Source organism: Rattus rattus, chromosome 8, assembly GCF_011064425.1.
Source record: "Rattus rattus isolate New Zealand chromosome 8, Rrattus_CSIRO_v1, whole genome shotgun sequence".
In the NCBI taxonomy this organism is placed as follows: domain Eukaryota; kingdom Metazoa; phylum Chordata; class Mammalia; order Rodentia; family Muridae; genus Rattus; species Rattus rattus.
The window spans coordinates 94,433,878-94,455,887 of NC_046161.1; the positions used below are offsets into that span (position 1 = coordinate 94,433,878).

Here is a 22,010-nt window from a genome sequence, read left to right on the forward strand (position 1 = left end):
CTGAAATCGGTGTGTCCTGGTCTGGTCATTGTTATAATTCCATGGCCCTCAGAATCTGAACTCGTTACCTGATCCAGCCTAGTTTGCTGGGACTCCGGGGATGGCTCCATCATCTGCTGGTCACAAAGCCAGGGGACTGGAGGCATCCTGGGCTCTCACTTGACTCTGGCCTGCCATGGGGTCCTGTCACCTCCTATATTATATCAATCGCCCACCACTGCATCCTTCCATCCCCACCAGACTTCAGCCCCACATCCTGGGTGGCATCTCCCAGAGTTCCTTTTAAAAGCTCAGAACTGTCTCTGTGTACTTTGGATTAAACCACCCAAAACTCAGCTGCCCGAGGCAAAAGAGGATATTCACCTGTTTCTCTCAGGTTCAGAACTGGAGCAGGACACAATGGGGTGGTTCTGGGCCCACAGCATTGTAAATGCTAGAGTCCTTGGAATGAGAAGGCTCACTCACTCACAGGGGACTTGGGGTGGGGGATGTCTCAGTTTCTTGTCACATGAGCACCAGAGTGATCTCACCCAAAGTGGGCCAGTGTGGGCTCTCCAAAAACCTGAGAGCCCAGTCTTACGGTGTCAAGACAAGGGCACACTCCAGGCAGGTGACCTGTCCTTTCTCCCTTGGTGACACATAGAACCTTTTCTGTCACCAGAATAGGATCCTCCAGCCCCAGCCCCTGATGGAGTACCAGGCTTGCATTGTGAGGGCGTTTGGCATGGGGAGCAGTCCCTGTGGTGGGAAGGTTGCACTGCCATCCCTGGGTACACCCATAGCCTTCTGCTCAAGACTCTGCTGGAGCTCTCACTTCCGTAGAAGCTTCAGAGATGGCCGCCACACCCTTGGCAGCCTAGCCTTCTTCCCATCTGCCCTTGTAGCTCTCTCCACATCCAGCCCCAAAGATGAGTTTTTGTTTGAATCGACCCTGCAGCCTCATGGAGCTTCCAATGTCCCCTCGTGGGAACAATGTTTTCTTCACACACTGGTTCCATTATTGGGGGGGGGCAGTGTTAGGATTGAGGGGCCTCCACATAGGTCCCCATGATAACCTGGCCCACTCCCCCATTTTCTTCATGGACATTTTCTCCCCGGATTCTGAATTTGCTTACCCTCCCCACAGCCTGGGGTCTTGCTGCCCACCCTACCCTCCCACCGGCAGCTTTGCTGACAGACCCCAGGGTCTGCTACTTGCCAGACCTCTCTACAGGAGGCAGATCTATACTCCTTCACTGCTTCTTCACTGTGAGACCTTGGGCATCTTTTTTCTTTTCATTAATTAATTATAATTAATTAACTTTATATCCTGATCCCAGCCCCCCTCCCTCCTCTCCTCCCAGTCCCATCCTCACAACCCCCTCCCCCACTAGCCCCTCCCCTTCTCAGAAAAGAGGAAGCCCCCCTCCATGGGTACCAACCCACAATGGCTGCATCAAGTTGCAACAGGGATAAGCGCATCCTCTCCCCCTGAGGCTCAGCTATTAAAAACAGAGACATCCTGAAATTTGCAGGAAAGTGAAAATATCATCCTGAGCGAGGTAACCCAGGCCCAGAAAGATGTATGGTCCGTACTTGCTTATAAATGGATATTAGCCATGAATACAGGATATTCATGCTACAGTCCACAGATCCTGAGAAGCTAAGTAGCAAGGAGGGTTCCAGGGCGAGATAAAATAGACATCGGAGGTGGAGGGAGGGAGGGAACTTGACCTTGGGTATCTTAATGCATACATAGCATGGATTCCTGAGGAAACCTGGGTGCCAAATCCCCTGCCTGGTGTAGGTAGAGGCCCACGGGTATTTCCTTCCTGGAGGCTCCTGGTCAGTGCTGCAGAGTGAACTTTCTCACCTTCATTTGGCCAAAAGAAGAATGCACCTCCCTGTCTAGTCACGTGGGACTGTCCCCACCCCCACCCCCGGGAGGTGGCCGGCGTTGCTGAGAGTAAAGAGAGCTCAGTAATGGTTCTCCTGCTTGTTTCTAATAAAGTCCTGCCCTGCTGTGCTGCAGTGTGTCCTGAGCTGGTCGGCGGTGCGCCAGGGTGACCTTGAGGGTAGAGCTGATGGAAGGCTGCCTCTCTGAAGGGTTCCTGCAGGGATTCAAGGCTGAGGTTCACCAGCATTTCTCGCCCCTCCTCCCACTTCCCGTCCTGCTGCGTGCTGACCCCGGCCATCCCTCTCAGCACCCTGCCCCCCACCCTTGCCATGACCTACTTCCAGATCCCAGCTTGTACCCAGGGCTGTGGTAGAGGGCAAGAAAGGGGCAGGGAAGGACCTTCTTCTGCTTTTGGGGATGAGGTGAAGTTGGCAGAGAACTCCCCAAGCATGCGCAAAGGGGCTTTTCCTGCCATGCCATGGCGGAGGCCAATGTGAGTGAACATAATGCCTTATACTCGGCGCAGGCCTCCTGGAGGTTCCACAGCCGTGGAGCGTGACTTTTCCTGCAGTTCCTGGTGTCCTGGTAGCTTTTTCAGGCTTTCTGTCCAGGGCACGGCCGTCCAGTCCCCTGCAGACTGTTGAGCCTCAGAAGCCAGGCTCAGGGCAGAGACCCCGCAGTTCCAAACTTGGCCAATGTGGGGCCGCAGAGAAACAGATTGATCAGAAATAAAGAGCAGGGACATGTTCTGGGGAGCGCGAGGACGAGAAGAATGAAGGGTGCCTGGATGTGGGGAACTGTCTCCAAGTAGAGAAGCTGGAAAATGTTGGGGGGTCCCCAAGACACCTATACTTCTGACCAACTATTTCTAAATCCAGGGGGTCCCGGTGCCCCTTAGGTTCAGAACAGAAACTCCGAAAGCTCCCTCCTTAAGATTGCAGTGGTGGTGGGGGGTTGGGGATTTAGCAGTGGAGAGCTAGCTCAGTTGGTCGCTTGCCGTTCGATCATGAAGACCTGAGTTTGACTCCCCAGCAGCCACATTAGAAGCTGGGTGTGGTGATGCTGCACTTCTGTAATCACAGCTCTGGAGTGGGGGGTGGGGGGAAGCGGGGACAGGCTGGAGCTAGCCAGCCTCACCAGTCAGTGAGTTCCCATGCAGTATGGCTGTGCCCCCTCCTCACAGAATCACAGCCTGTCCACCCTCAAGGCATATCTGTGTGTTCACCACCCAGGAGGCTCTCTGTAGGGCCTGGCTGTCTGGAATTCTCACTGGGGTTTCGTCAACAGACAGAGCTGTTGAGTGTTGTCCCTGTGATGGAGCTAAGTCTCCAGCCTTCCTTCCCTGGAGGTTGGACTGACTCTGGGACCCAGGTCTGGTCTTAGGTCTGGGACCTCTGGTCTTAGAGCTGACAGCCCCACCCTGAGGCCACCTAGGGAATCACCACCTCATTAATACAGGCTCAGGTAGAGTGAGGGGGCTTAGGGAAAACAAAGATACTCCTGTTACACCCCCACCCCCAGTTCCAATCCAAGCATATTGTGTGCCCACCCCAAGACAAGCACAGCCTTGGTGTTAGTGGTTTTGGTTTTGTTTTTCTCCCGTCGTATGCCATTCTGGAAATTACCTCGGCTATCCTAAGTGACCTGACGCCTCTTGCTCTTTAGTGTTTCCTGTGCTCCGTTCATATTATGACCTTCTTACCAATTGACATTCTCTGTCATGTTTGTTATGGTATAAAGAGGAACTGAGGTGCAGAAGAGTTGTGACCACCTCAAGGTGACACGGCTAATAAGTGCCCCAGTGGGGTTTCACCTCAGCCGGGTCAGACTTGGGGTCTTTTGGCTGGTGGCTGCCTCTCTTTGGCCACATTAGCTGTCAGGAGCGGTTGCACTTGTCTGTTACATGCTGTGCACAGCAGACTCAGACCCAGCAAAGTCCGTAGATCCCATTGGGTTGACCTGCCCTGCCCAGGCAGTGACAAGCCATCCCACTAGTCCCAGCCTGGGGATGGCCTGCTGGACAGTAGACAGGGCGTTAGGGACCTTTGCCTTCCCTGTCAGGGATGCTTATCTCCTGCAGCTCCTTTTGGACCTCTCTGGTCTGAGGCTGAGTCCTGGTGGGACAGAGGAGAGAAGAGTTCCACGTAGTGACCTGACAAACGTCCCTTTATTATTATCCTTCTTCCCCTCCCAGATGGCTCCAAGTACAACAGTTGGCATTCTTGTCACTGTCCTGTCCCAGGGGACCTGCACAGGGTTGTGTCAGAAGCCAACCCCTGCAGTTTGGGAAATTAACAGCATTTATGGGTCTCCCAAGAGACTCTTGGCTTCTCAACCATACTAGCAGTTTTCAGTTGGGGACATTTCTGCCCCATTTAGGGAGTTTACGGACGTGTGGGTAAGCCTGCAGTTGTTACAGTATTCGGGGGCGGGGGTCCTCTTGTCAATTGCACAGTGGGATCTAGAGGTGCTAACGGCCCAGCATTGAACTGGGCAGCCAGGCACACTCTGTGGGGAATAGGCTTGACCTTGAGAGACCTGAGAAAAGTCTGCCCCCACTGCGCCCCTTCCTCACCAATGTTTAAGTTGATAAATGGGAACCTTAGAAAGCCTCCCTTGAGCTTATTGTCCGAGGGCATGTCCAGGGGAGCACAGGCAGCCCTGAGAAGAGCATTCCATTGGGATCTCACGTCACCCGGTGCCTGGGGTCAAGGCAGACCTGGACTTGGGTGGTAAGAATGGAGAAAGGGTAGGCTTCCTCCTCCGTTGGCAGCCTAGTGTCTGACGAGTGTGCCCCCTGGAGCTCACTTCAGCACCTTGACTTGGGGTCTTTTACCTGGGGTCTGCTTCTCCCCTTCCTATGGTTCTTATGAGCCAGGCTTTCGGGTGCGTGCGTTTAGAAGACCCTGGCTGTAGGCTCATCTTACAGCTGAACCTCTCTCTCTCTCTCTCCTTTCTGCCTTCAGTCGGGAAGACGTCTCTCATCACGAGGTTCATGTACGACAGCTTCGACAACACCTACCAGGTGAGATCCCCACTTCCCACACTCCACCCCCTCCTCCCCTGCCTGTGGACCCTGTCTGGAGACCCCTGCCAGCCGCCTCCAGGGGTCCTTGAGCTCAGAGAGGGGCCAGTCCAGATTTCTGAGGCCTCTTACTGCTTTGAAAGAATGCCTTCCCTGAGTACTGGGCCTAGGCAGGAAATGAGCTCAGAATCTAGATTTTGAAAAGGAAACTTTTTTTTAAAAAAATTTTTTTTAGGGAGAAATAACAAAATGAGAGAGGGGATCTTTTGGAAAGGCAGGTTGGAACCATCACAACATTTGGTTATGTTGTGGGGCAAGCAGAAGAGGGCAAGGTGAAACACAAGAGCAGTTGGAGAGCGTGCACCTCGGGAGTGGCAGTCGTACTGACTGGACTTTACATACATGTAACCCAGACCACGCACCGACTTTCACACACCCGTGCATATATGTGCTCACATTCCCTGGGCTGAAGTACACGCTGCCACAGAGAGGCGTGCGTGGTTAGTTGACCCAGCCCTGGGTGGTCAGGAGACTGGGCATAAAGACCTCTGTGGATCCTGGTTTGGGAATGGTGGCCTGGACTCAGCCACAGAACCGTAGGTGACTGACCCCAAACCAAACTCGTGAGGGGCAGAGACATATCTGTTTGGTATCAGTGGTGGTGGAGGGGGCGGTATCCAAGTGAATCTCCTCACAACTGAAGCATTTTGCCAGAGTTGTTAACACTTAGGCATTTCAACGATCCTTATATTTTAAAAAAGTACTGTTGTCCCCATCCCCACCTTTGGAAATAGACAGTTCTCTAATTCATTTCTCTAGGCCGTGGGTCCTGTGGGATAATAGCCCCCAGACATGGCAGTAGCTATTACTTGGAAAAGGGAGTGTGTGGTTTCAAGCAGAGCTGGCTTGTTTAGACAGGGGGACTGCTCTCGCTGAGCACTGCTTCCCAGGGCTCTTCCCTCAGCCCAGGCCTTCAGTCTGCTGAAAGGAGATGCAGGGACTGTTTGAACGGAGAATCCCTTTGTCAACACATTCTCAAGGACAAGTATTTATAGAGTCTCTGGGGCAGCTATTCCAAGATGCCGCTCCCCACCGCTGGGTGTGGAGGAGCTCACCGTGGTTCTACCTTTGCTTGTCAGTCTGCCAGTGCCCTGGTGCAGCCGTCCTTGTCTCAGATGCCCTCTGAGGGAAACTCCCCCTTTTCCGTTTCCCTCAAGTTCCTATTCCACTCTGCCATGGGTGGACTGAAATCCTGTATCACGTGGACTCCAGAAGGATTGCCTGCGGGGAAGGACAAGAGACTCTGGGTGCGTCAGAGGATGCTTATGGCTTTGGGACATGGATGCTGGTCATACTGTGTGTCCTCCCACAAGCTAAGACTTTGCATCACTTCGGTCTGACTGTGGAGCAGAGGTGTCATCCCTAACGGACTCCCTCCTAATGTCTTCCGTTGTGCTTTGTGTGTGCACACATGTGTGAATGAGTGTTTGCTCTGTGTGTGCACACACTCACGTTTTTATTGGTAGACTCCCCTTTCCCTTTCGAAACAGAGACTTATGTGGCTCCAGCTGGCCTTGAATCTTCTGGGTAGCTCAGAATGACCTTGATCTCTGGACCTTTCTGCCTGTACCACACATGGCCACTGCTTGGTTTTATATATATTTAGTGATCTTCTTCCTGTTTTTCAATGGCACCACATTGAGACTCTTTGCAGCAGTGGACAGGTTACCTTGGAAATTTTACCTCCCTTTCTCCCCACTGTCACCCTCATTGCCTGACACTTGTCACTCAAGTCAGACTTTCCTTGCTGCTGTCTGTGTGGTGGCGCTGACACGGCTGAGCCTCAGCTCCTGTCACTGTCCCGGCTCTGCTCTCTCTGCTCTGAAATTTCTTCCACTGCCTGAAGCTGGGGCAAATGTCGGCGCCTGCACCGCCAGTGTGCGAGTATCGGGCGTCGGTCTGCGGGATTGAAAGAAAACACGTACATGGGTCACCCGTTTTCAGAGAGTGCCACCAGGGCTTTACTGAGATCTCCTTTCGAGGCAAAAGCCATGGAAAACAACAAGGCAGGTGAAAATCCCCAACCAGGAAAACAGGAAAGGTCTGTGTGGTGGAAAGTTCCGGGCCCAATCAGGAGCATAAACAACTTCTTAACAACAAGCTGGAAGACTCGGTGGGGAGGAAGGGCGCCATGGAAAATCCCAGCCCCAAATCAGGGGCTCAGAGCAGCTGCCAAGGGTGTAAACAACTTCTTGCTATAGCAGGCTAAAAGGCTCAGTGAGGGGGGAGGGAGGCACCAGGGTAGGGCCCAACAGGCAAACGTTTGCCCTGAGTACAGAGGCCATGCCCCTTCTATCAGCTCCCATGATCCTTTGGCTAGAGCATATGGTCCTGAAGGCTAGTTGGGCCCCTCAAATCTAGGGCTACTCCTCTGCCCTTCTGGTTCTCGCCTGTGTTTTGGGATGTGCCAAGTCCTGGATCTTCTCGGAGCCATCACTGCAGACGGCCTGGCCACAGATGGTGTCACAGGTGCCTACAGGCACAGTAATGGCTGCTTGCCTCAGTTGACTGGTGCCATCACTGGTCCACTGTCATGGTGAGTCAAGGGAGATTACAGAACAGACACTGCTCTCCTCATGCGTGGTAGAATTGTCTGACTTGTTTTTTTTCTCACAACCTCGAGTGGAAATCCTTTCCTTAAGCCCTGTAGAGCAGTAATTAGACTGAGAGGCTGGGCTCCACTTCTCTCACTTACACACACACACACACACACACACAGACACACAAAGACACACAGAGAGATACACACAAAGACACACACACCTACACACAGAGACATACACGAAGGCATACACACAAAGATATACACAGACACATACACACAAAACATACACATACACACAAAGACATACACACACACACACAAATAGACAGACACACACAGACACATACACACAAAACATACACATACACACAGACATACACACACAAAGACACACACACCTACACACAGAGACATACACGAAGGCATACACACAAAGATATACACAGACACATACACACAAAACATACACATACACACAGACATACACACACACACAAAGACATACACATATACACACACACAAAGACAGACAGACACACACACAAAGACATACACATATACACACACAAAGACAGACAGACAGACAGACACACACACACACACACACACACACACACAGGCGCATGATTGCTCGTCTTAAATCCTCTAGAGATGAAGGAGGACAGACTGTTTCTCTTCTTTTTCTGAGCATAGCAGCAGAGATGTATGGGAAATGGATGACCCTAGGAGATGAAATGTGTTTCCTCCCAGGCTGTCCCACTGCACAGTGGCCGTGCCTGTCACCCTCCCACCAGTATCCTGTCTGTTCCAACAGCGGTACAGCATGGCAGAGCCTAGAGCCATTCAGGCAGCTTCCCTCTTTTCTCCTCATGCCTCCGTACCCAGACCTCTCCTCTCGTCCACTCATCCTGACATGCGCCGTAGTCCGTGCTCTGCCGAGAGGCAGCAGAAGAAAGCGGCCTACCTGAAACCTGGCCTTCCCTCAGTTCCACCTTGGTGAGGAGCTGAGCATGCAGGAGGCCCCAAAGGGCCACCATGAGGACCTGAGGACGGTAGGCTAGGGGTCCTCACCTGAACCTCTCAGAAGGTTCTGTTTGTGGGCCCTCTGAGCTGCCACTTTGACAGCCCTGGGGACCTCTGAGGAGCACATCTTCTTCCTCCTGGCAGTTACACACACACACACACACACACACACACACACACACACACACACACACACAATTCTCCACTAACACATGTACTATGTAGTCTCTCACGGCCCTGCTTAATCATACCATACAAACTGTCTCCACCAGAGGGAATTGTATCTGTTTTGATTCCTTCATGTAAAACCCAACTAAGAAGTAATATGTTTTGAAATGTGGTAGCATAATGCGGAGGAAAGGGGTACCTTAGTCGGCCCATGTTGGGGCATCCTCACCAAGGAACCAGTCATACAACGGTTGTAGTATAAAATAAGTTTATTAGGGGCATGAGAAGGAGGTGAGGAGAGGGGTTGGAGGCTGAGAGAGAGGACAAAGAGAGGAGAGAGAAAGCAGGGAATGTATGGGGAGAGAGAGAGATAGGGGGAGAGGACAGAAAAGGGGAGGGAGAGAGGCCAGGGTGGGGGTGGGGGGCAGTCTTTTTATAGCAAGCCAGGCTCATACCTGGCTGTTGCTAGGTAACTGTTGGGCAGAGCCTAGAAGAAATGCTTACAAGAGGTTACCTTCAAATTCTACCTAGGGAAAAAAATCTGGACATACCTTGTAATAAGAATTGGCTTTTGATGTGCCCTCCCCCACCCATATCTACACACACCCAGGAAACCCTCGTGGGCCCTGGGAGGGTCCTCTGTGTGAAGGAGCCCTGATAATAGGAGGTATGGTCCTCTAGTCCACCCTCTGGCTGAGGTTGGGAAATCAATGCCTAGTGCGACCTCTTTCAGGCTCTCTTTCCCGTCTGCAAAGCTGGCAGCTCAGGCCTTAGCATCTTACAAAACTGAAAGTGATGAGGGCTTAGTGCTGGGAGCCCATGGCCCCTCCTGTAATTCACACCGTGATACTAGTTAGAACTCCACAGATCTAATGGGCTGCCTCGGGGAGAGGCCCACGTGCTCTCAGAGGACACTTGTGAGATGAGGAGTGTTTCAGACTCTGGGCGGGGCTCCTAGGAAGCTCTGGTCTTCCTTGCAGGCTCAGATCTCCTGAGATCTCTTGCCTGCAGCTGATCCTCAAGCCACGGCAGTCTGTTCTGCCCTAAGGCTTCCCACACTCATTCCTGGGGCTGCAGTAACAAATTACCACAAATTGTGTAGCTTCAAACAATAGGAAGGTACTCTGTCCTCACCTTCCTGGAGGCCTGAGGGTGAAACAAATACAGGAGAGCCCTGTTCTTTTGGAGGATGAGGGTCTGGGCATTCTCTTTGCCTTTGGCAGCTTCGATCCGCTTTGTTAGAGGGCTTCAAGATTTCCATCTGGCCTCACTCTTCATGAGATCTGAGTAGATGTGGTGGGTGGATAGGTATGGATTCTCCTCGGGGGCCCTTGAAGTGAATGCAGCTTGCATCTATACTCTGGGAGAAGCTCTTAGTCACCTCACATGGTGCCTGAAGCCTCGGATTTTATTTCTGTTTCCTTCCTGCCTTTTTCTGACTGTGTGCTCTTGCTGTGGCCGCAGAGACTTCTCCCTGACAGTGCAGTACCTGGCCTCGTACCTGACAAGCTGTGCTTCAATACACATATATACACACAAACACTCACATGCAGATACGCACACATGTACACACATATACACTCTCTCACACACATACACTCACTCAGGCACATGTACACACCGGCATGCACACATTGATGCAGCATCCGCACACACAACGCTGGATCCCTACACCTCAGTCTTTCCCGGATACCTGAATACTGCTTCCGCATGCACTCATTCCTCTTTCCACTGTGGCTGGATCGAATCCTCCTCATCTCCCCGTGGCCCCACTCTTTTCTCCAGGTGGCCCTCCTGCCCGCTCCAGCAGCCATCAATCCCTGGCTTGTCTGGACCACACACCCAAGGGACCACATCACTAACACTGTTTTTCACAGGCTCAGCCCCTACTGGAGGGGAGGGTGATTGGGCAAGGACTTGGTTGACAGCAGTGATATTTCTCATGATATGAGCACCGTGACCACCCAGGGATCAGGGAGCAAGGTGTTTCTGTCTTAGTATTCTGGGGAACAGAAGAACAGAATCAATAACTTATACACAGGTACATGCCTGCAAAACACACACACACACACACACACACACACACACACACACACACACAATCACAAATTGAACGGCCATTCTTCATAGGGAGGAAAGTAACCACCGGACAGATTGTGAAGTTGAAAAGCCAGGTGCTTGCCCTGTGACCTTGGAGGCCAGCATCACTCCTCCAGGGCACTAACTGAGCAGCTGGCACTGGCTGGCAGTGACCTGGCCCTATGTGTTTCCCAGAGGCTGTGAGACCCTCCCTCCAACGCCGCCACTTTCAGGGCAGAATCTTTAAGTTTACCAGCCTCATTTGCATGTGAATTTGCATAACTTTCCCCAGAGACTTTGGTCCTCTGGTTGGCTGCACGGAGAGAACAGCGGAGTCATTGTCAAGGGCTCATCGCGCCCAGCTGCTCTCTGCCGGTTAAGGATGCTTCTCTCCAGCCCTGGGCTCAGGCCTGGCCAAGGCGAAAAGAAGACACACATTCTTGCCTTTTCATTCTCCTCCCCAGAAGAAGTAAATGCGGGCGTGGGTTTATGCAGATTGCCATGCGGGTTTCCTCTGTAGACTTTATTGTTGTATCCTGTCAGAGCGCGGATGCGGATTTATATTTCGTAATAAATGCAGAGGGCTAGGAAGATTTCGACAAGTGCCACAGGGACGTCGTCTTGCTCCGGTGTGCTGTGGAAGTTCTGTGCAGACTGGGGATGCGTGGAGCGCACCACCGCTGAAACCCCTGTTGATACTGTTTAACACCGCACTCCGAGGAAGATAAACGGTGGGAGGAAATCGTGCTTGTTAATATTCTTTGCATGTGTAAAATCAAGTGGCTGCCATTTTTCACAGGCAGCGCAAAGGAATAAATTAGCATTGCCAGGTTCGGGGCCACGTATCACGATAGACGACCACAGATAGACTCCTTCAGAGGAGGCATCACGAAACACAGGCAGAGTAGGCACAGCTGTGTGAGGGGATCATGGGGCTTCTAGACTGACGGGACTCCCCGAGCACATGCCTGTTGTTAGTGTTTCTTGATATCTCCTCCCCGGTGCGGCAGCTACCATCAGAAATGATTTGTTTCATACCTCATAAGACAAAACAAAGCACAGAGAAGCTGCCTTGGCCATGGCTCCTTGGCACAGTGGAGGAGGGGCGTCTTCTCAGCTCCACCTTCCTGGAGCTCCGCCTTTGCTGAAGCCCCTGGAATGCCAGACCCTTGGGATGTTGGTATAGGACCGCAAAGGTTCCCAGGGGGCGGGGAGTGTGGCAGTTCCGTCTCCAGTGCAGGACTAACAGAGCCTTTAAGAGGAGCCCTCTCCCCAGAGTACTTACTTGCTCCCTGTTTCTATTAATCCTGGGCAGACTCTGAGGCCATACCGCATAACCAGACAGACAGGGGGCAGTCTCCGGGGCTTGGCTGTGCTCCTTTGCCTGGACAGCCTGGGTCCACTGGTTCCTTGTTAACAGTTGCCCATTTTTGTCGGCGTAGCATATAACAGAACGAAGTGCCTTTACAGAGCCTAACTCATTTGGGCTAACAGTCCTTACGGGGAGCTCTGGAGTCTTCATTGGAGAGGTGAGGGGGTTGATGGCTAGGGAAGCTAATCAGACTCCTCAGTTCAATCGGTGGAGTCTGTATGCATCAAACCTTGGCTCTTCAGTACGGGAACCTGTGATCCCAGCACTCGGGAGGTAGAAATATGAGCGTAAGAAGCTCAAAGCCATCCTCAGCAACAATTTAAAGGCCAACTTGGGAGCTGGGGAGACAGTAGATCCTTTCTCAAGACAGAAATGCATGCATGCATGCATGCATACATAAATACACACATACATACATACATACATACATACATACATACATACATACATACAAATAGCAGCAAAGAAAATCCCACCGATGCCCACTGGACACATGACCCACTGCTGACGGCATGCCAGCCTCTCAGGGGCCAGCGCTAGCCTGCCCTGAGTGCCCCTGATAGGCATAGCCTGAGTGTCCTCTCTTTCCAAAGACCCTGTGAGGGTTCCTCATCACCTTGGCCTCAGGGCAGTATGGGGGCTATGTGCATATCAGAAATTCTGGCTTTACCTTCAGAGCAGGAGTGCCCCTACCCCTAACTCATACTAATCAAATGTACCCATTCAGGCCTTTGTACAAATACAGTGTAAACTTGAGTGTGTTCCCATTATCATGTATACACACACACACACACACACACACACACACACACACACACACTCAAGCACATATCCACCAATACACAACTCTCCTGTGTGACCTGTGTTGACCCTTGAGAGGAAGCTGGTTAAGAAGAATGACCAAGGATTCCCGGGCCTAACTGAATAGTTGTTTGTTCATGTTACTGGCGTCCCCCTTCCTCCAACGTTCACCCGAAGCAGGAGCTTCCTTCATGACCAGACTGCAGATGCAAAGGAGAAAAAACTAGCTTCAGGAGCTGGGGCGCTGGGTTAAATGTGCAGAAACACCGCCCGGGGCTCAACATTTGATCCCAAGGTTCCTGGTGGCCAGGAGGAAAGTGCGTGTGTGGTTCTTGTAACTGCAAGAAGCTTTCGGGTTTGTGTTATGATCAGATGTTGCTACCACACAAACTAGCCCACCTCACCCACAGGCTTGTGTGCTTGGTCACCAGCAGGTAGGGATGTTTGGGGAAGTTCTAGTGGAGGAAGTCTCTGTGGGGAAGGCAGCACTGTGGTGGATTACGTTCATGGCCTGGCTGGGTAAAAACAGCCTCACACTGCTACCCGCCATGTGCTGGTCCCACCACCCCTAAGCCATCAGAATAGAACCTTCCTCCCTTCAGTTCTTTCTGTCAGGTGTTCTGTTGCAGCAACAGAAAAGTCACCAGTGTCTAGGGTTACCTGGGGCCAGCCTACAGACATGTACACAAAGCGGTTTGGCAGGGAGACTGGCTGGTAGTAGTGTGAACAGCGACGCAGAGACTCCTCACATGGCGATCCGTGCTTCTGACTCACCAACCTCTAAAGTGTGATGCCTGCCTACCCACCTCGCTTCCTGCCGGCACCATATTGTACTGTGTAGATAAACATCTGAGGTCTGTGGCCTCCGTCGTCGGAGTTGACACAGGTCTGAGCCTGAATAGCAGTTAAACAACGCTCTCAGACAGAGCCCAGGAGCCCCCGGAGCTCCACGTGCCATGCTCTGGTCATCCCGGCCCATGCCCTGTGGGAATGACCACCAGTCTGGATCTAGCTTTGTGGCTCTCCACTTGGGCAGCATGAGTGATGGTCATGTACTGTCCGTTTTCACTAGTTTGTGTAGTGTGGTCGCAATTACCTTCCTGTAATCTGCTCCAAAGGGTCATCCTGTCTTAGCTGCTTTACCACAGGTTATCACCAATCACCCAACAGAAACACCCTAATGTAGAAAGTGTCGATTTGGGCGTGTGATTTCAGAGATGTTAGTCAGTCATAGTAAAGAGCAAAGCAGTTCACATCATTGTGCCCAAAAAGCAGAGAGAGTGTCTGTGTAAGGACATATTAGTGACTTACTTCCTCCAATTAGCCCCCATCTCTTATACCTTACTATGTCCCCCAAAACGTCATCTTCTTATGAACCCATCAAAGGATTGCTTCATTGGTCAGGCCAGAGCTCTCATGAGCTAATTGTCTCTGGGAATGCCATTACACACACACACACACACACACACACACACACACACACACACACACACACACGGACAGACAGGCAGACAGATGGAGATGTGCAGTATTAATCTAGGGGTTTCTCAGTCTAACTTTTTGTTTTTGGATTTGAAACATCCACCATGGGCGTATGTATTGAGTGCTGATTCCCCAGCCTGTGGCACTATTTTAAGAGGCTGTGCCATTTTTAAGAGATGGGGCTCTATCTTTGGGGGTGGGCCTTGGAAGCCCATGCTCCCTGTGTTACTCCCCTCTTCCCGGACCTCTGTGACGTGAACAGCTTTGGCCACGTTCTGCTGCTGCCAGGTATCCTTCCCAAGCAGGTGGGGCCAAACAGCCGTGGACTGAACTCTTGGGAACTGCAAGCCAGAAGAAAGTCGTCCCGTTCTTCAGTGCTTGTTTCTATCCAGTACTTTGGTTGCAGTGACCCAAGAGTATATACTAATCGACTCAGCAAACTTAGCCATCCCTCAGCGCACAAAGGCCACCTTTATGTCCTCATGCAAAGCTCGTGTCCTAGCAGCAGAGAAGGGGCAGGGTGGTCCTTGTCTCCATGCTGACTCACTATGACATCCTGGAAGAGTCACATGTCTTGTCTGAACCTCTGGTTTGTCATCTGACAAGTGAGTGTATGTTCCCACACATACCAACTACTCTGGTTGTTAAGACCTTGCCTCAGCCATGCATACAGCCTTTCTATGTCTCTTGACATTCCCCAAGTGGACCTGTCCTGAGTATCATCCACATGCCCCACCCCTACCCTGCCCCTGGAGGGCATCGAATCTCATTACAGATAGTTGTGAGCCACCATGTCGTTGCTGGGATTTGAACTCTGGACCTCTGGAAGAGCAGTCAGTGCTCTTAACCACTGAGCCATCTCCCCAGCACCTTACCAGCACTTTCTGATGCCTTCAACACCTGTTTGTTCTAGTGGTTCAGAGTTAATAGCATTAACCATCAAGAGGGTTAGATGACCTCATATGATGAGAACCAGAGTCCCCCTCATTCCTCTGAAATGCTTCTTCCCAAATCTCCTATCTCCACTATTCCCCGACCTCTGCCTACTGGAAGGCCCTTTGCCCTGAGGACTTCCATATCCACTCCACGTTCCCATAAGACACCAAGCAAGCAAGGCTGCTGCTCTGGGCCTCAGCTTTTCCACACTGACTCTTGCTCTCCCATTTGCTGCGGGTGACAGTTTCTGTGTGTGTGGCTCCTCCACCAGTCGGAAGCCCCTTAGAGACAGGGACCAGGGATTTTTTTTTTTTTTACAACACACAGTAGGCACTCAAGAGTGAAGTGGAGTGGCTTGACTGTTAATTATTTATCCCATCTGCCACAAAGAAGCCGCCCAGGGAAGACCATGACCACCTCTGAAAATCTGGCCTTCTTGGGAGAGACAGGCTCCAGCTGGCAGTGGTGTGGGGCCAGCTGCTGTGACTGGTGTCTGGGAAGGAGATGGTACCCAGGAGCTAAAGCTACGTTCTGGTCATGGAGACCCAGCCAAGTCTCTCAAGCCCTTTCCCTTCCTCCTTTGAGGGCTCACTTTATTTTTGTCTACTAAAATGCAAACAAACTCTCTCTTAAGAGGGCTCTGCAGAGCTCTCATGGCCAATGCTTACTGCTTTCTGACAGTAGGGAGCCAGATAGGATTTGACTCCAGGGAAACACGGTGACAGCTTCAAGGCGTGGTGACAGCTTTGGAAATGGACTTGTAGAACAGGAGGAGCTCAACAGCCTGAAGCAGAGACTTAGACATCAGAGAGAGCTGGATTCAGAGCCCAGCTCTGCTATCCAGCCTGTGTGGTGGACCTTGGTTCTGAGCGAGCCTGTTTTCTTCACTGTGCATAACAACTCATCCCCTGGTGTCATCTCCATCTCCCCTCTCTTCCCCGTCCCCCCCTTGTTAACAGTCTGTGGCCCTGGACACCACAGCCTTCTCAGACCCGGATCACAGCACAGAGCAGTTTGTCTGCACACTTCACTGAGCACTGATCTGAGAACTTGTCTGTAATTCTGACACTAAGAGCCTGTGCTTATATCTACCTGAGTGGGCTCGGGAATCTTGATGTTCTACCCAGGTGAATCTGAAGCCCATGATGAGCAAGCTATGAGCTAAGAATCCCTACGTGTTTTTATTTTGTGGGCAGGGAGTTTAAATGCCCAGCTCTCCTTGCTTCCTCCAGAGACTGCAATGCGGCTATTGTTCACCAGCTTGTGGTCTCTTGTACCTTGTTGTTTCTTGATTTTTTTTTCTGTAAATCAGAATAGCCTTATCCAATCAGACAGACAGACACAGACAGCTAGCACAGACAGCTAGAGGTGATAACCAGCCTGTGCTGTGTGGAGCTGTGAGACAGTATGCATGGTTGGTAAATTATGATTTCTGTGTTGTTGTGATTAAGTTGCCTGACAGAAACAACTTAACAGGAAGAAAGATTTATTTTGGCTCACGGTTTCAGAAGAGTTCACGGCAGGGAAGGTACAGCAGGGTTCGCAGCAGTGCTAGCTTGTGGTGGAGGCTCCTCAAATCACAGTGGACCCTGAAGCAGGGAAAGCAAAAACCAGGTATAACCTGGGGTACACCCACCAAACACCCACCCTGAGTATCCTGTTTCCGCCAGCTAGGTCTTGCTTCATGAGGGTTCCAAACTCTCTCCAAGTAATACCACCAGCTGCAGAACAATCAAAACCTAAGCCTGTGAGAGACACTCAGAGTCAAACCATAACGTTCCCTCCTGGTTGCCAAAGGCTTATGGCCGTCTTAAAAGCTAAAGACGTGTTTATTCCAACTTCAAAAAGTCCTCACAGTCTCAACACTGACCAATAGTCTAAGTCAAAGTCTCCACTGGTGCTCAGAACAGTCTGGGATCCCTTGTAAAGTAAGACTGGGCTCAGAATTACACAAAAGTAGGATCAGCAGCCAGCAGGGAAAACAGTGAGCCTTCTGCCCCATGTTTAGAATCTGGGGCACATTGCTTGGTCTCTCACACACAGGTTTTCCTTAAAAATCTTGGTGCAAGTCTCCGTGACCCCATAATTTCCATTCTGCACACCTGAAAAATAGCACCAGGTAGATAAGTACAAAGTGCCAGCAGTGGGGACCCCTTTGATTATGGCTGCCTCGGCTTCTGAGTACCTGAGTAGCTGAACCAGAACCTAGAATACCATCTCCTTAGGTGGCCCCTTTCCGTCAGAGCACCCTGGTGACTCTTTAAAATACAGTCTCCTTTTGAAGGGAAGGATTTTAATTGATCAGTCTTCTGTTTTCTGCCCTGGAGACCCTAGGATGGGGACAGAGTCTCAGCTCACCTGCTCTGTTGCCCCGGTGGCAGGTGTGCATCTTCTTAATGACAGTGATGACGTAAGATCAGTAGCCTGCCCTGACCCCACTTCTCTTATCCACAGCCTTAAGCACCTTCACCTTCCTTTCAGGGCCAAATCCCACGTTGTCTTAGGGTTTTACTGCTGTGAAGAGACACCAGGACCAAGGCAAGTCTTATAAAGGACAACATTTAATTGGGGCTGCCTTACAGGGTCAGAGGTTCAGTCCATTATCATAAAGGCAAGAGCATTGCAGCATCCAGGCAAGCATGGTGCAGGAGGAGCTGAGAGTTCTACATCTTCCTCTAAAGGCTGCTAGCAGAATTCTAGCCCCCAAGCAGCCAGGACAAGGGTATTAAAGCCCACAACTCCCAACAGTGCCCCTCCCTGGGCCAAGCATATACAAACCATCACACGCATCTTGAAAATTCTCCACATTTTGTCCCAAGCCTCACTGTAAATGTAGCTAAACATAGCCACCCAGAACCAGACCAGCCCGACTGCTGGGTTGCTTTGCATTTTCTCCATTACCTTTGAAGTCCACCTCACTCAAAATTTCAGGGCATGGGTAGAATGTAAATAAATTGTTTGGCAGACTCAAGTGACCTCTAGAGTCCAGTGACCAGTGGAGTCCTTGTTCCTCCCCGAGACCATGTGGGTAAGGTCATCGTTGTTCATATAGTTGTCAGTGTTCTGATCCTCCAGCTTCTCACCAGAACAGATAGAGGTGGGAGACAGTTTTTGGGAGAGGAAGTTGGTCCCTCTCAGCGTTGGTTCATTGCCATCTCTTCGGGCATCCATTGTTATGAGGCTTAATAGAGATACAGTCTGTGGCTCAGCGAGCGTTGTTGATGATGTAAGTCACCGGGTTGAGCATTGCTGCGGCTTGATCCAGTGGCACGATTCCTTGTCATATTATCTAATGGCCTGTCTCTGCTCCGTGGCAGCAAAGTGTCTTACATGTGCACACAACACGGGGAAAAGGATTACTGCCGTTTCAGTTATTATCAGTAACATCCCTGTCACCACCCAGCTGCTGACCTTAGGGAATACGATTTTCCATGGTCCTTCACTCTGTTGATCGAGGTTAGTTACGCCATGTTGACGGAAGTGGCTTGAACAAAATAGAAAGTGAAGTTTCTCTCGCACAAACGAATAGTGCTGCCGAGGTAACTCTTCACGGTCAGGGCGTCAGGCTCCTTTGAACGGTCTTCCTGCCCTATGGTCTTCGGCTGGATGAACCACTATTGCCCGCCCCAGCAGTCTGCATTCCAAGCAGTGGGGAAGGGGGCAGCTTAGGGGAGACGAACCCAGGAAGGACTCATTCCAGATGGTCATCACCTTCCTCTCCTTTGATCGGAACTTAGCCACCCTGCAGCCAGGGATGCTGACACCCTCTGCCTCTGATCCTGAGCCCAGGCATCTGATCTTGGTTCAGGGGTCACTAAAGAAGGAGTATGGTGCCTTCAAGGATCCTGTGGCACATAGAGAAGTTGACATTTCTGCCTGCTTGGCACATTCCTTCAGGTTCTGAATAGACACGGAGTTGTCAGTCCACTCACTGATGAATGAAAACGTGTGGTCGCTTGGGAATGAGGCCTGGTCTGCAAGCACTTGTCAGTTTTAGACTTAGTTCTCATGGCTGTGGTAGGCAGGACACTGCATATCTGGGCTAGTAATGCCAGGATTTAACACGGATTCTCCCAGCTCTGAACAAACTGGCAAAGTCATGAGACACACCCCAGCTCCGCAATCCCAACTGACAACTGGAATGGTGTGTGTGTGTGTGTGTGTGTGTGTGTGTGTGTGTGTGTGTGTGTGTGTGTGTGTGTGTCTGCGGTGTGCGTGTAGCTCTTGTTTTGTGGAGTTGTGCAGTCATTCAAGAGTGAGCTGGCATTTGGCACCTTTTGAATCACCGTGACCAAATCCCCGGGAAGCAGCAATTTAAGGAAGGAAGGGCAGATTTCTTTTGGGTCAGTTTGAGAAGAGCTTAGGATCAATTGTCATGGTAAAGATAAGAGGCACCAGACTGCTGGTTACACTATCACCACAGTCTGGAAGGAGAGGATTGATTCTAGTTTGCTTTTTGTTGCTTTGATAAAAACACCAGCCAGGGCCAACTTGGTGGGGGAGGGTTTATTCAGCTTACACTTGTACGTCCCATTCCATCCCTGAGGGAAGTCAGGCAGGAAGCCAAAAGAAAGCAGAGGCCGTGGAGGAACACTGCTGACTGACTTGCTCCTCATGGCTTGCTCAGCCTGCTTTCTTATAGCATCTAGAACCACATGCCCAGCGGTGACATAACCCACGGTGGGCAGGCCTTCCCACAGCAGCCGTTAATCAAGAAAATATCTCCACAGACATGTCCACAGGACAGTCTAGACAGACGGCACAAGTTGAGAGTCCCTCTTCCCAGGTGACTCTAGTTCATATCAAGTGGACAAAAAAACTTGGAGAAAGGGAGGGGAAGGAAAGGGGAAGGAGAGAAAGGGGAAGGGGAAAGGGAGGGGGCGGGGAGAGGTGCTAGGTGTCTGCTCTCAGTTTGTACTTTTCGTTCAGTCTGGGACCCCAGCCCATGGTGTGGTACTGCTCGAATTCAGGTTGGCTCTCCCCGCTCAGCTAAGCTTCCCTGGACATGCCCTCACAGACAGCCCAAAGCTGTGTCTCCGGGGTGATTTTAAGCCGAGTTGACAGAGATCTCTGTGTTCGCACTGAAGTCTTCCCTTGGTGTCTTTTGTGTCCACTGCAGTTCTTCGCATGATGAAACATTTTGAACTTTTTCTTTCAAGGATTTTTTTTTTAAATATAGAGCTCAGGTTGGCCTTTCTCTCCCTCAGTAGTGCTGGTACTAACATGCCATCATGCATGGTGTAACGGTGTGTATGTGCTTGGCCCTGGGAGTGGCACTATAGAAGGTGTGGCCCTGTTGGAGTAGGTGTGTCACCATGGGTGTGAGTTTTAAAACCCTCATCCTAGCTGCCTGGAAGCCAGTCTTCCACTAGGAGCCTTCAGATGAAGATGTAGAACTCTCAGCTCTGCCTACACCACGCCTGCCTGGATGCTGCCATGTTCCCACCCTGATGATAATGGACTGAACCTCTGAACCTGTAAGCCGCCCCCAGTTAGATATTGTCCTTTATAAGACTTGCTTTGGTCATGATGTCTCTTCATAGCAGTAAAACCCTAACTAAGACACATGCTCTCTCAAAGATTTTTTTTTTCCTTCTGAGTTCATAAATATTAACAGTTTATTTTAGAAAATAAAAGATACATACTAGCGACCGGACGGAGCCCGTGGTACAGTTGTTCATTCAGATACCAGCATGCGGCAGATTTTCTTCATCTGTGTCTGAGAAAAGATGAACCCATCTGTCTACTTCAGTTGATCGAGTTGGGATCCCACCACACACGATGCTCTCTACTGAGCCCCTTTCACTGAGCAAAGGTTCCTGCCAACTTTTCTGTATTACAAGATGATTCTAGGCACAGGGCGGAGCACACGGCTGGAGCCGTGCCCTGGATGTCTAGCTGTGTCTGGGGCTTCATTATTACTTAGTGGCGTTTGCTCTATTTCACACTGACAGTTTCTTGGCTCCTGCTTGCAGACATGGGGTGCAGGTAAGGACCAGCGAGGCAGAGTTGCCTACCAGGACAGAAGAGGCCCCAGGTGGCACAGGGGTGTGGACGGCATCCCTTGGCTCGGCAGCATGAGAGCTCGTTGGGTTTTGTACTAAGGCATTATGGGTGGTCCACAGTACCCCACCCAAGGCAGGGCACACTGCTCTCTGTTCCCATGCAGGGGCAAGTTCCACCCCCAACCCTGCCTCCCCAAGGACAATGTCGAACTTAAGTCCAAGGCAGAGTCTGTGGGAGCTCAGGGGATGCTGGAGGCAGGTAGGACCTTCTTCCTGTGCCCCATGTTCTCTCCCCCTTCTTGAGGCATTTTCTCTCCCTCTGTGTAGAACATCCTTCTCTGAAAACAAACGAAAACCTGATCTCTCACCCTTAATTTGCTCAGGCTCCTTCCTCAGTGGAGGGATTTGGCTTGAGTGTCCCCTCAGCTGTCTGTGCCATTCCTGGGGTCCCTGGCCTTTGGGCTCCTTGGTGTGATTCCTTTTTGTGTTGACTTCTCTGTGCTGTTTTTTTTTTTTTTTTAAACAGGCAACCATCGGGATTGACTTCTTGTCAAAAACCATGTACTTGGAAGACCGTACGGTGAGTTCCTGGTCTTGGAACGGAAGGACAAGGAGGGCGTTGTTGGGCTTGTCTGCTA

At 51.1% G+C, this 22,010-nt stretch overlaps 1 protein-coding gene across 1 annotated transcript in view; it reads left to right on the top strand.

Moving 5' to 3' along the window:
* The window catches only part of Rab6b (RAB6B, member RAS oncogene family), a 66,712-nt gene that overhangs the window by 22,438 nt on the left and 22,264 nt on the right, over nt 1–22,010 (top strand). The window contains exons 2-3 of the mRNA XM_032910349.1: nt 4,843–4,901; nt 21,899–21,952. Coding sequence (XP_032766240.1) covers nt 4,843–4,901; nt 21,899–21,952 — 113 coding nt within the window. The remainder of the gene's footprint in view (nt 1–4,842; nt 4,902–21,898; nt 21,953–22,010) is intronic.